The sequence below is a fragment of the Eurypyga helias genome, unplaced genomic scaffold (genome assembly GCF_000690775.1).
Source record: "Eurypyga helias isolate BGI_N326 unplaced genomic scaffold, ASM69077v1 scaffold17576, whole genome shotgun sequence".
NCBI lineage: Eukaryota > Metazoa > Chordata > Aves > Eurypygiformes > Eurypygidae > Eurypyga > Eurypyga helias.
Genome location: NW_010257644.1, coordinates 3,741 through 17,193, shown reverse-complemented (window position 1 = coordinate 17,193; position 13,453 = coordinate 3,741). Strand labels below are relative to the sequence as shown.

General features: G+C 45.3%; 1 protein-coding gene across 1 annotated transcript; it reads right to left on the bottom strand.

Annotated features, from left to right (window-relative positions):
• Positions 1 to 811: 811 nt before the first annotated feature.
• LOC104511473 (retinoblastoma-associated protein-like) lies at positions 812 to 7,972 on the bottom strand (the record flags this gene model as incomplete). The annotated part of the gene is made up of 10 exons (XM_010154101.1): positions 812 to 885; positions 2,216 to 2,265; positions 2,680 to 2,822; positions 3,435 to 3,465; positions 4,300 to 4,466; positions 4,559 to 4,672; positions 5,753 to 5,857; positions 6,414 to 6,559; positions 7,266 to 7,411; positions 7,854 to 7,972. Coding segments are annotated over 10 exons (1,095 nt in total), but the record flags the coding sequence as incomplete, so codon positions are not given.
• Between the last annotated feature and the right edge of the window lie 5,481 nt (positions 7,973 to 13,453).

The window sequence follows — 13,453 nt, the reverse complement described above, 5'->3', positions numbered from 1 at the left end:
CTCAGTGAAAATTGGAAGAGATCAAGGAAATTCTACATCATTAGAATTTTGAAACCTGACATCTACCAGGCAGTTTGGGGTTCTTTTAACAATGAGATTTTCCGAGATGAGGAAGTGCACGTCAAGGACTCCGCGTACGGGAAGAAGCCTCAGCTTCCGGGAAGACTCTCTGCGGGATTCATACTCCGTGAAATTCAAACGGATGGACAGTGTAACTGCCCTCCCAAGTCAGAGCGGGGAAGGAAAACACCAGGACGCTAGGCGCTGGTTTCAGTAGTACGGCTGCGGAAGGGGTTCCCTTTGAATTCCGCTTGTACCTCTACCGCAAGGACCCGACTCCGCGAGGCCCGCGACCACCGGGCAGTTTGTCGGATGCGCTAATTATAGACACAGTCAGAAATCTTCTGCAGTATCTGCGAGTCAGGAAAAGCTAAAAACGAAGGCTAAGAAACAAAATTAGTGCATTTCAAATCATCCTAGCTAACCTTTTGTCTTCAGACGGAAAAACTCGAGCCGAGTAGACTGAATTGGCTTAAACCAATAACGCTGTAATAGGAAACACACCTTCCAAGCCTGTTCTTAAAAATCCTCAAAAAAATATATATATAAATTAAATTCAGTGGCTTACACTGTGTATATGCTACCTCATAAGGCGAAATATCATGGGAAACATTTAAAAATTTTAAAAGTCCAAAGGCTTTCAACTAACAGGTCGGCATAAGCAGCAACTAAAAAAGCAACTCAATTAACGAGGGCGGTAAAACAAGCTCAGGGGGCCCCGTGGCGCAGCCCCCTGGTCCTGAGAAGAATCTCACTTGTCTTCACTGGCTGAGGTATCGTTTCCATCGTTCAGTTTCTGCTTCTGCATTCTCGTTCGTGTGGATGCTAGAAAGAACGATAGGAAATACGGTGTCAGAATCACCGTGAACGTGATTACTTCTTGTAAGAACTGGTAGCCGGTACAAGGACCTGAATGACACTATTCTGAATAAAACAAGTCACGTGTTTTTACAAGCGAACACGGAATTCTGAGCGGCGGCGGCAGTGCCTGCTCGATCTCGTGCGTCTTAAATTCGTTCCACCCATCCGCTGAAGTTCCCAGTGCTTCTGCGCCCTCGCTTTGTTCCCATCCTAAAGGCGGGCAGACGGACTGCACCACGCAGGGGGTCTCCTCCTCTTGCCAGACAGATGCCAGGGGCTGAGCAGTCCCCGCGTGCCAGAGCCAGCCAGCAGGGAACTGCCTTCCCACCCCTCCAGTGCTACGCACTACCACAGCTGGAACGTGAGACAGAACAACCCTTCTTAACCTCTGCCGCAAGCAAACACCGCAACATTTTCCCTAGCCTACAATAAACGAGATGTGCCCAGATCCGTGCTCATCCCAGCGAGCAAACACCTGCAAGGTAACAATTTTTAATGGGCCAATCCCCTAGAGCTGGGATCACACCAGGGTGAGAATGCCTGGTCAGACCAACTGTTGTTTGTCCCTTCCAACATAAATCTGTGATTTGAAAAACAGAAAAGCAATCCCATAAAATCTTTAAGAAATGTTGATCCACAGGAGAAGAAAAAGCAGTCTCAGGCATTTTCATAGAATCACAGAATGGTGTGGGTTGGAAGGGACCTAAAGACCATCTAGTTCCAACCCCCCTGCCATGGGCAGGGACACCTTCCACTAGACCAGGTTGCTCAAAGCCTCATCCAGCCTGGCCTTGAACACTTCCAGGGATGGGGCATTCACATTATTTTCACGTAAAAGATGGCAGAGCAACATACAAAATTACATACAGTTGCCCTGTGTGTATATAATTTCCCTTTGCTACAGTGCAGACACAGGAAGGTGTTCTGGTCAACCCCACGCTGCTGCAGTCACTACTCATCTCTACCCACAAGCTCTCAGCTAAGGGGCCATCACTGCAACAGCAGGGAAAGGCTCTCCACGCATTTAATTCCATTTCAAGAATTCCAGGGTTCAGGATTAACACGTCACGCTCCTTTTCTTTCTTATACAGCATCCTCTACGCTGCTCTGCCATTTAATACCCTCGAAAGGGCTTCTGAGGCTTCCCATTTTATAATCTGCATATTCAAGACAAAACGGAGCGAGTCGCCGAAGCAACATCAACGCTGACCCGCCGTTTTGGCCGAGTTGGGGCCAGCTGGGTTACCCGAAGCACTCGCTGCTGGTGCGGTTCATCGAAACCAGTAATACTCACTCATTTCCGCAAGCTTTTGTTGGAACTTGGACTCCTGGGGTAGGTGTTTGCTGCAGGCAGAAAGCATAAGCAGAAGTTAAAAACAAAACCACAGCTTTTTATCCTCAGAACCCAGCTTTAAACTCAAGGATTGTTCATGTCAGTGCTACTGCCTCCCCTCACAAAGACTCAAACTCTTTCTTCCTACACACTAAACTCGAGTTGCTTGATGTCTCCTATGTCTGAAATATTTGGGGTTCGGTGTTTTTTCAGATACTGCCGCCAGCAGCGCGGTTCAGCTGGGATGCTGGACACGTAGGCACCAAGCAAATCCTTGCTGCTGGCATCAGAGCGTCTAACTGAGAAGTACCACGCTACCACCCACCTAACATACACACTCAAGTTCACAAATCACCAGGAGCTAGGATGCCAGGGAGAAGTTCGGAGGGAAGGCCCTGAGAACCGAATATATACCCTCTTCTCACCTTCCATCTGCTTCATCTTGCCCTTCTATATCAAAGCGCAGCCTCTTCAGGGGCTTGGGAGCAGCGCTCGCTTCCGCGCTGCGTTTCAGCTGGCAGTCACTGTTGCACACCATCTGGTTTATTTTTTGAAACTTTTCAGAAGTCTGAAATGACAAGAAAATAAGGAAAGAATTGCCAATAAATCCTGAGACTACTCAAACTTTCCAGATTATCCCCTAAAAAAAAAAAAAAAAAATCAGGAGTTCTAAACCCCAACAGTTTTAAGAATTCTATATTCTTTCAAAGCAACTAAATTAAAATGCAAAATATTTTACAAGCTTTAATAGTCTGGATATTTGACAGGAGTAACAAGGACACTCCTGTAATCCCTGTGCTTACAGATTCCATCACACGCTATGCGCACAGAATCACAGAATGGTTTGGGTTGGAAGGGACCTTAAAGACCATCCAGTTCCAACCCCCCTGCCATGGGCAGGGACACCTTCCACTAGACCAGGTTGCTCAAAGCCTCATCCAGCCTGGCCTTGAACACTCCCAGGGATGGGGCATCCACAGCTTCTCTGGGCAACCTGTGCCAGTGCCTCACCACCCTCTCCAGGAAGAACTTCTTCCTGATATCTAATCTAAACCTCCCCACTTTCAATTTAAACCCGTTACCCCTTGTCCTGTCACTACAGGCCCTTGTGAAAAGGGCATTCCTCCAAAAGTTACATGCACTCAGGACCAGACATGAAAAATGTAAAAAAAATACTCACCCCAAATGATTCCCCAATCGACACCAAAATTCTGCCAAACAAAGAAGAGAAGTGTTTCAGGTTAAGCTACATTTATCAACGACAGAAACATCCACTCATTTGCAGAGCTTAGCACAGGACATTAACAAAGTCTCTCCGCCTCAACGGTGCAATCCTGTCCTTCTCCTTACTGCCTCTAGGCTGGCGGATGCTGACCCGCCAGATCGGTCCTGTCACACGGACAGGAAAGAAACTGTGGCTTGAAGGAGTCAGCGGCTCCACAGTCCATCCCTTATCACCCCAGTGCTGGGTACCCAGATAATCGTCCTTTCCTCGTTACCTTCAGGTGTTTGCTAACCACAGCCATGCAGGACTTCACACAGGAATACCTCAACTCTTGCACGCAGTGGGCCAGGTGCAGCGGGGCTCACCTGACCCGTTTGGAGACCCGTGCATTTGCTCTCATCGCCGTCTGCTGAAGGACCCGTGAGCGGCAGCTTGAAACGTTCTGCTCAGCCACCTAAATACTCTCAACCTGTTCTTTCTGAACAAGTGTTTTCACACAAGCCTACAAAGCTTGTTTAGGCTTTTCCCAAGTGCAATCCAGCGTCGGAACCAACACCGTTCAAGCAACTAGGTCAGAAAAGTGCTGTTGGGTGTGAGTATTCTAATAAGAAAAATAAGAAACCCCCCAAACTCCTGGAGCGCACCGACTAAACTGCGGCAGAGGAGCGCTCGTTCATCAACAACGATTCCAAACACAGGGCACAGACTTCTAACCAGAAAAGATATAACCCCCAGGCTCTGCCATTTTCTGATTTTCTTCCGCTAAAATCCCCCCACACGCTTTTAAATTAGTCAAAGAAACGCTTGTCAGCCAACCTACCGAGACCTTGGAGTCATCTTTGTGGGCGACTGAAACCCGTCGGAGAATTTGTACGGGCTCTTCAAGGGCGAGATGTAGATGTTGTTGCCAGCCGGGACACGCCGAGGGGAGTTGGAAAACTGGTAAGGGCTGCGAGGAATGTGTGGGATAGGTGACAGAGTGGGAGGCTATAAAAATAACACGGTAGTCGTTAAGTTTTGATTGTCTCCCTGTTCCTTTTTTGTTAAAGGGTGACTGCTGGACGCGGCTGAGGGCTTACCCGGTTGGAGGCGTACTGCAAAATGTTTGTTTTCAGCTTCTGCATGAACACCAAGTTGTAGAAGACTATAATGGAGTCATACTGTTCTTCCCTGATAAGAACACGTTTGAACGTCTACAAGGGGCGAGAAAACCATACCAAAAAAAAAAATTTTTTTAAATATTAAATAAGTCAAAAAGGAGGGACGAAAAATTTACAGCTGACAAACTCCTAAAGCTGTGGGTAAAGTCTGCGTTAGACAAGAGCGTACTGCGTGCCGGCCCTCCTAACTGCTGCTCAGAACCCTTCCGAATTGCTGGCTTCGTGCCAGAAGTCTGTGAGCATCATCTCCCCTTACGGCTCCGCAGTTCATCACTGTAACCAACGGTTTCCAAATTTAAGATCTAGAAATGTTCACACACAGCTGTCCAAAAAAACACAACCCCGAAGCCTTCGCTACTGTGCACGCCTTGCAAGGCTGAAAGAAAAGAGAAATCCTTACCCACCTGATGTGGATAAAATAGGTTTTCTGGAGACTAAAGTCTGTTAACCAAGACATGCAAATACAGGATGAGAAACTGCTGCTAAAAGGATGCCTACAGTTCAATTAACCGTTCGGTGAGGCTTTTTCCTGTTGATTTAATTACACTTTCAGGCAAAAAATCAAGTACAGTAAGGCCCTTAAGAAAGAAACAACTTCTCAGTGTCAGAATTAAGCCTGCAACCTGAGTACATACCCACCTGTTTGACACATAACTGTGCAGCCCTTGTGGGTACCTAACCTTGTTTCTATGGAAGGCTTCTACGGAAGGCTACCTGCTTCGCTGCCCTCCGTGCTCCGTGGGAGTTAGGCCTTTCAAAAGCAACCCAGGTTCCTTCCCTTCAGGGCTACCTATCAGCTCTAGACGTGAATCCTTCATCTAGTCTCCAAAGAGAATCACAAACAACCATTTGGCACCTTGAGGTGAAAAGGCAGAATGACGTTTGCTTCCTGAGGAGAACTGCCAGACTGCTTGGGCCAGATGCTTGAAGGGACATTTAAGCACGAGAGACTGTTTTCTCCTCCACAAAACGGAGCTAGAGTGAAGCAGAAGTTTTCTTCTGCACGCTCAAGTGTAGTTTGGGGTGGGAGTTTTTTTGTTTGTTTGTTTTAGACAAAGAAATAATTATTTGATAACGTTTTTATGGAGAGACAGCAATGAAGAATTTCCATACCTCTTGATTTGTGTTGGGAAGCTCCTTGTACGCCGAAACTATTGTTTTAAATCTAAGATCTACATTCTTTACTTTGCAGATGCCATACATGGAACACATCATGATCTGTCAGAGAAACAAGTGGAAATGCAGAAAATGACTTCAGCTTCTTCATTTCCAGTTAAGAAATCAAGTGATGAGCTTACTGTTACTGCCTGTGCTCTGTAAACCAGCATGCAACTCGGCTTCATCCGAACTGCCAGAAAATAAAGTCAACTACTGTTTCCTTCATTTCTCTATGACAATCAACTAATTGAAGCTGATAATACCCTTCCCAAACTTGTTTTACATGCTGCAGTTTTAGGGTAGAACAACAAAACATGGATCAGGCATACATTTCGTCTTTAAAAACAAACCACACGGTATTTTCTTATGCAAATTAACAGAAAACTTGGTGTCTCAGTATTCTGAAAACAGCTGTAAGGAGCATTTTGAAGATTCAACAGTACGTAACCGCCAGTACGTAAAAACCATGAGATAGTCAAAAAGAGACCGCGCTCTAATTTCCCCTTTGAGTGATCAACAGAAAAACACAGATAATAATTTCTAATGGTTAAAGGTGAAGGGATATTTTGCTCAGGAGAGTCTTTCTACACTCTTTTGATAAAAATGTCAGTGTTACCTGGTCCAAGTGCCTGTCTCTCATGAGCTCATACTCATTTTGCAGCGTGTGCTGGAAGAGGGTCCAGATCAAGGGCTCCAGGTCAGGGTGTTCAGAGAGAAGCCGGAAGAACAGGGTACGGAGCCGTGTATAGGCCAGCAGGTACACTGGAGGAAGGGAGAAGAAGAAGCAGCTGCAGTGGCAATAACAGGGATATACAAAATAAAACTAGAACAACGAAGGGAGGACAGCAATTGAACGTTCACTGTCTCCCACCACAAGAGCCATCGAGTGAAGGTAGGAGAAGCCAGGTTCAAAATAAATGGAAAAGGTTCTTTGTACAACAGGTAGCGGGCAGGCGGAGCTCCACAGCAAGCAGTGCTGCACAAGTACGCCTGCGTTGATTCGGAAGGAGCCTGAACAAGCACTCGGAACACAAATCGACTGAGAGTTACTAAGCAGACATGCTACAAAAGGCTCAGGAAAACCCCCGAGCTGGAGAAGGTCAAAGCTCAGGAAAACGTTTACGGGAAGCGCCATAGCTGCTTGTCCGGTTCTTAAGCTTCCCACGACATCTGTTTATGGTCAGTGCTGGAAAAGAGATACTGTGACAGAAGGACCCCCCGTCCGAGCCCCTGTGGCCATTCTTACAGTAAGTAGGTAAGTTTTGAGTCTGAACTTGCACCGTGCAGAGGGGACGCATTAACCTGCTGGCACCCTTTTACTATTACTTCCAACCACAGCTGAGGGTCGGGACGGCGTTTACTACAGGGTCTGGTATAATCTTTTAGGAAACTTTGAGCTCCAAAACCCAAAAAGGATAAAACAGCAAGAGGTAACTTGGCACTTTCCACACGTGCGGAAGGAACAAACCTTTTTTGTAGAACAGAGAGAGGGAGGTAGATTTCTGTGGTTTCTGTGTTTGGGGGGTCACAACTGGCTGAGCATCTGGACTGGGAGTAGCACTTGGAGGAGGTCCAGATGCTTTCTTCTTAGGAGATCTCACAGGAGAAAGATAGCTGGAGATTAAACACACATTAAGCAATTTAACATCGCAGGATAAAGGAACAGTTTTATTTGAGTATTACTTGCAGGAACTCTTCCCTCTTCCCCCATTAGAAGAAATTAATTGGTACTGTAACCTGTTATTCCCGTATCAGGAATTAAAAATTCAAGTTATTCATTAAATACCTGATAAAGGCAGTTATTTACTCCTAAGCAAGAGAGCAGTTTGCAATTACAAGTTTGATAGGGCTTGGAAAAAAAACCCCAACATTTCAGAATTGAGCTAAATTTATATGTATAATAAACAGCAGCAAATAAAACCATTTTAACAGTTGTTAAATAAATAACGTAAACACCCGGCCTAACAAGTAAGAAAACAGAATACAAGTGGATTTAAATACTGAGGGCAACATTAACTTCACATTCCACTAGACCGGAAGCACGCATGCCACTTACAGGTCTGCAGCAGTGTGACTGTGTTGGAGAGGCAGGTGGAGAGTGGCAGCGGGCTCAGGCTGGTCCGTTTGGCTTTCTCGTTCTTTCGACTGCTTGATAAGCTCAAACAGCGGCGACCCCTAGAAAAAATCACCAGTGACAGTACGTTATACTGCGGACAGACAACCACACTGGATGGATTTTGCTCCTTCTTCTCTAAAAACAACTCCCAAAGAAGATCAGTGCTCTGAAGTACTTCGGAATACTCGTATTTTGCCAGATAATTTTTTAGTTATTTAACCGACAAGCACTCTTTCTGTTTCAATAACAGTCACAGAATCACAGAATGGTTTGGGTTGGAAGGGACCTTAAAGACCATCTAGTTCCAACCCCCCTGCCATGGGCAGGGACACCTTCCACTAGACCAGGTTGCTCAAAGCCTCATCCAGCCTGGCCTTGAAAACTTCCAAGGATGGGGCATCCACAGTTTCTCTGGGCAACCTGTGCCAGTGCCTCACCACCCTCTCTAGGAAGAACTTCTTCCCGATATCTAAGCCTTTGCAAAAAGTCCATTAGATGTTGGCTGACTGCAGAGTTGAGACACAGTTGTACTTATTATTTCCTATTAAACAGCCATTCCTGAAAAGAGGAGCAAACAAAACAAGAAAATACATAAAAGGTCATATTAAAAACAAAACCACACACCACCAAAGAACCATCGGTTCCTGCTGTACCTAGTGTCGATCCATTTCTGCTACATATCTACTCGATATGTTACATATGATAATACACAAATTATGGTCAGAACTCAGATCAAAGTGCACTGGGGCCTATCCAGACCTCTGCAGTCTTGTTCCAGGGCTACCTCTGCCAAGAGCTACAGTAACTCTCTGCCCTCACGCCCCAGAACGAAAACCATTTTGATTTTAGGTACTTTAGGCAAGGCAGCTGGGATACATCTGGACCTACTAAGAGCTTGAGGGAGGAAGCAATGCAGAGAGGATGTACGTGGAATGGAGAAGGCTCCGGCTGAAGCAACATTAGTACTTCTGCTGACGTGAGTAACAAACAGCAGTCTTGCAGAAACAAACTCCCAGGCTTTTGCTGCTTGTGTGTCATGTACAGAGCAGATTTGTGCTGAGGCGACAAGACTGCATGGGAAAATACTTTGGTAACATATTTATAATTAACATCGAAAACACAGGGCTGCTGGCTTCTGGTTTTTATTTTCAACAGGAGCCTTGAGCACAATGTTTCCTTCCTTTCCTTCTGTGGAGCCTTGAGCACAATGTTTCCTTCCAACATCGCAGCTTCAGAACTCCAGAAGCGACAAAACATCATCTGGCTTCTCAGGGGGAAAGCAGTGTCCGTAAAACTGGGAATGAAGTGGGCAAAACCCGACATTGAGCTTTTTCGTCCAGGTGATTCCCCGAATGACAGCAGTAAAATCCATCAGCTCAACACTCAGTACCCAGCGCACTGTCCGACTACAGGTCTAGGTGATCCTACAGATGAGTGTTATTAAAATCCGATGGCACAAGCGAGGAATCTGTAGCCGCAGTAAGAAGAAGGAGCACAGCATGCATGCAAAGCAAGCTGCAGCACCTGGCTAAGGCAGTAAGAAAAGGCCTAGGAAACCTAAGCTAGTTTTACTAGTATTAAAAGTAGCATTACAGCTTCCCCAATTTAGCCTTATTTCTAAACAAAAGAACACTTTTCCCTTACAGTGCATCAACGAAAAGCTCAGAGCAACAACTTAAGAATGACTTCAGATTTATAATTTCAAAACTACACGGTGTGAAAAATTGTGATTTTGGCAACATTAGAGCTGTCATATCCATAACAAAAAAACCCCAAACCCCAAACAGTTATTGACTCATAACCACACAGTTACTTCTCCGTCATTTCTCAACCAGATCAGCTCTCGGGCTGGTTTGCATCATCTTTCCTTGGACTTGGGAGTGCACACACTTCTCATTGGCTTCTTTCCGTGCTGCCCTTCCTGGAAATGCAAAGGCATGATGACCTTCCCTGTTTCTCCTTCTTCTGGCCACTTGGCCTCTTCCTTTTTATTATTCCCACCAGTGTTTCGCTATGCTCTGAAGAACCCAAGTTTCTTTCCCAGAGCAATCACTGACCTTGCTGAAACATCTCGATTCCTTGTCTCGGAGTGAATCCTGGTTCATTCTGCTCTTGTGAGACCCTACCTGGATTTCTGCATCCAGCTGTGGAACCCCCAGCATCAGAAGGATATAGACCGGTTGGAGCGAGTCCAGAGGAGGCCAGGAAGATGCTCAGAGGGCTGGAGCCCCTCTGCTATGGGGACAGGCTGAGAGAGTTGGGCTTGTTCAGCCTGGAGAAGAGAAGGCTCCGGGGAGACCTTATAGCACCTTCCAGTGCCTGAAGGGGCTACAAGGAAGCTGGGGGGGACTTTTCACAAGGGTCTGTAGTGACAGGACAAGGGGTAACGGGCTTAAATTGAAAGCGGGGAGGTTTAGATTAGATACCGGGAAGAAGTTCTTCCCAGAGAGGGTGGTGAGGCACTGGAAGAGGTTGCCCAGAGAAGCTGTGGATGCCCCATCCCTGGGAGTGTTCAAGGCCAGGCTGGATGAGGCTTTGAGCAACCTGGTCTAGTGGAAGGTGTCCCTGCCCATGGCAGGGGGGTTGGAACTAGATGGTCTTTAAGGTCCCTTCCCACCCAAACCATTCCATGACTCTATGATAATGCAGAAATACACAGAGACAAGTTTTCTCAAATGCATCTACCCCCACTCTGCAAAACTGATGGGCTTAATGACAACCTCCTTTTGTTACATTTAAACATGAAAAAACCCTTCTGTTCAGTGCATTCTGCAGCCTGCAGGGAGTTTTCAAGCTCATCAGGGCAAACTCTGTTCAGCTTTAGTCCCTCTACTCGGTATCCAACAACCTGCCCCTTGCTCAGATGAGCAAAATGTAACGTTGTTAACCAGACAGTTACCAGCCCTCTAAGTAAGAGTCACCAAACTTTGACCCCCAGCTCCAGCTTTATCGAACAGGAATGCTTAGCAGTAGCTTGTTTCTAAAGTGACATTATTCACTCCATCTTTTACAGATTTTTATATGGCTTCTTAAAGCTTTTAAGCAGCACTTCAGGTCAACAGGTCCCCTCCAATGTGTTCCTTTTACATGAAAGGAGTTTTTACTTTATCTTGATGCTCAGTATGTGATTAGTGCTACTAGATGCAGCCACAGAATAAATTATGCTAATTAAGTCAAAGGCTGCTTTTCACCCCAGACTTCCTGCAATGGCTAGGGAAGCCCCATGTAATTAGCGTGAAAAGGGAGAAGGCAATTAGGGCTAGAATTTCTCAGGGTCAAACAGTCACTGGCATCAGGATGAGGAACACCACTGAAATTTGACTCAGTCCCTTCTCACGCTACCCAGGGCTTACCATACCTCTGCAACCCTCTAAGCGGGGCTGTGTTAAGTGAGCCTCTGCAGGATGTTACCCTGCAGCAATGCCCCCACGGCTAACATTTGTAGTGATTTCCCCCCTCCCTCCCCCCCCAGTCTGAAAGTTCCTTTTATGGACAAAACCAGCAGAACTTATCCTTGGCTAATCTTTATTTGGTTGTGGTGAAACTCCAGGCCACGCGGGTGCTTCCCACCTTCTTGATCTTTACATCAGCTCTGTCCCAACAACATGTTTAACTGGACTTTGGTTTCCATGAGTAAAAGCCCTAAATCCTTAAATACAGAGAACAGCTACCTGGGTTTTGGGTGTACTCCACTGTCTAGAGAAGAAGTCCCTGAGCAGCTTTACTCTCAGCAGTGCTAAAAACTGCTTTTCTCTTTATTTTTTATTGTTTTATACTTCCATTCTTCACAATAATTTCCTAATCAATTCTCAGATGGGTTTCTTTTTTCCCCACAATAAATTTTAATGCAGTTTTATCACTAAACTAGTGTCTATCTCAATGCCTAGCTACTTTATGGGGGTGGTTTTGGTGGTGTTGGGGTTTTTGTAATATATAGAATCAGCACCACCACAAATTACTGAGTCAGTCAACACAATATATAACATCAAGAAATGTTTTTCTTCATAATATGCTAAAAAGGTGTCTGAAATCTTTGCAAGGCAAAACAAAGCCGACTTGGAACCAACAACTTTGGAATGGAAGCTCAAGGAGAGGGTCGGAGTGATTTCCACTCCTGTCTCCCTGACAGGACTGTCCATCCAGAAAGCTGACTTTTGCTTGCTGCTGTATTTTCAGAAGCTTTACGTGACAATTAGCATTCAGAATTATGAAATAATTTAAGCCTAACAAAACACAATACACTTCACAGTCTAAATTCAAATAGTATTTACCATGAAAAAAGAGTAAGATTAAGAACCTTGTTTTAAATCCACAGATATGAGTTGTGCTATATAAATTATGACCCTATTAGGACTTGTATTTACAAAATTTAAAAAGAAAAACAACCACAGTTCAGTTTGTAAGAATACTGTCAGAACTGCTTTTAATATTTAATACAAGCTCTGTGCTATCTTACTGACCTCCAGCATTTAAAATCAAGTTAATAGTGTCACCAAGCTTTGTGAGGATCTCCTTTTATCTAAATGCGTGGTATGCCAAGGGGAAAAAAGCAGAAAAGAAACAGCGACTGTTAATTAGTTCTGGTCGTTTGACAAAAAGTACTTTGATGAGCTCTTCCTCCTCACACAAGAGCCTTAGAAAGTCATAAACTACAGAGGAAGTGACAAGCACATACTGGTACAGTAAGAGGTTTAAATTGAAAGTGGGGAGGTTTAGATTGGACATCAGGAAGAAATTCTTCCCAGAGAGGGTGGTGAGGCACTGGCACAGGTTGCCCAGAGAAGCTGTGGATGCCCCATCCCTGGGAGTGGTCAAGGCCAGGCTGGATGAGGCTTGGAGCAACCTGGTCTAGTGGAAGGGGTCCCTGCCCATGGCAGGGGGGGTGGGACTAGATGGGCTTTAAGGTCCCTCCCAACCCAAACCATTCTGTGATTCTAGGATACACATCAAATCATCACAGTTTTCGTGATTTGTAAGTCATTGATGCAAATCACACGAGCAGCTGACCTGAAAGTGAGTGTCCTAGCCTGTTAGAAATTTTCAAGTTCAGTACTCTCCCGTTCCAGTTTCTCACAAAATAATAATACTAAGAAAAGTTACTGCACCAAAAAAAAAAAGAACAGCTGCTTCTAGTCTGGCACGTAGGACCCATTGTGGAAATGTGGAAATTATTTAGGCATTTAGGAAACTGAGTTTTCTATCAAAAACTATTCCAAGGCCTCGTGAAAAAGGAGTTCAAGTCTTTCCAGTCAGAGGGAAAGCCAGGTGGCCACAGCCTGGATATGCATCTTAAACTTGTATATCTTTCAAATGATCCTGCAAATCCATTCTCTTTACAGTTCTGTGATAATCTAGTCTTCCTCAAACACCTCTGGAAAGACAGGGCAAATCTTGGTAGAATTCAGACATTATTTTAGAATCATAGAATCACAGAACGGTTTGGGTTGGCAGGGACCTTAAAGACCATCTAGTTCCAACCCCCCTGCCATGGGCAGGGACACCTTCCACTAGACCAGGTTGCTCAAAGCCTCATCCAGCCT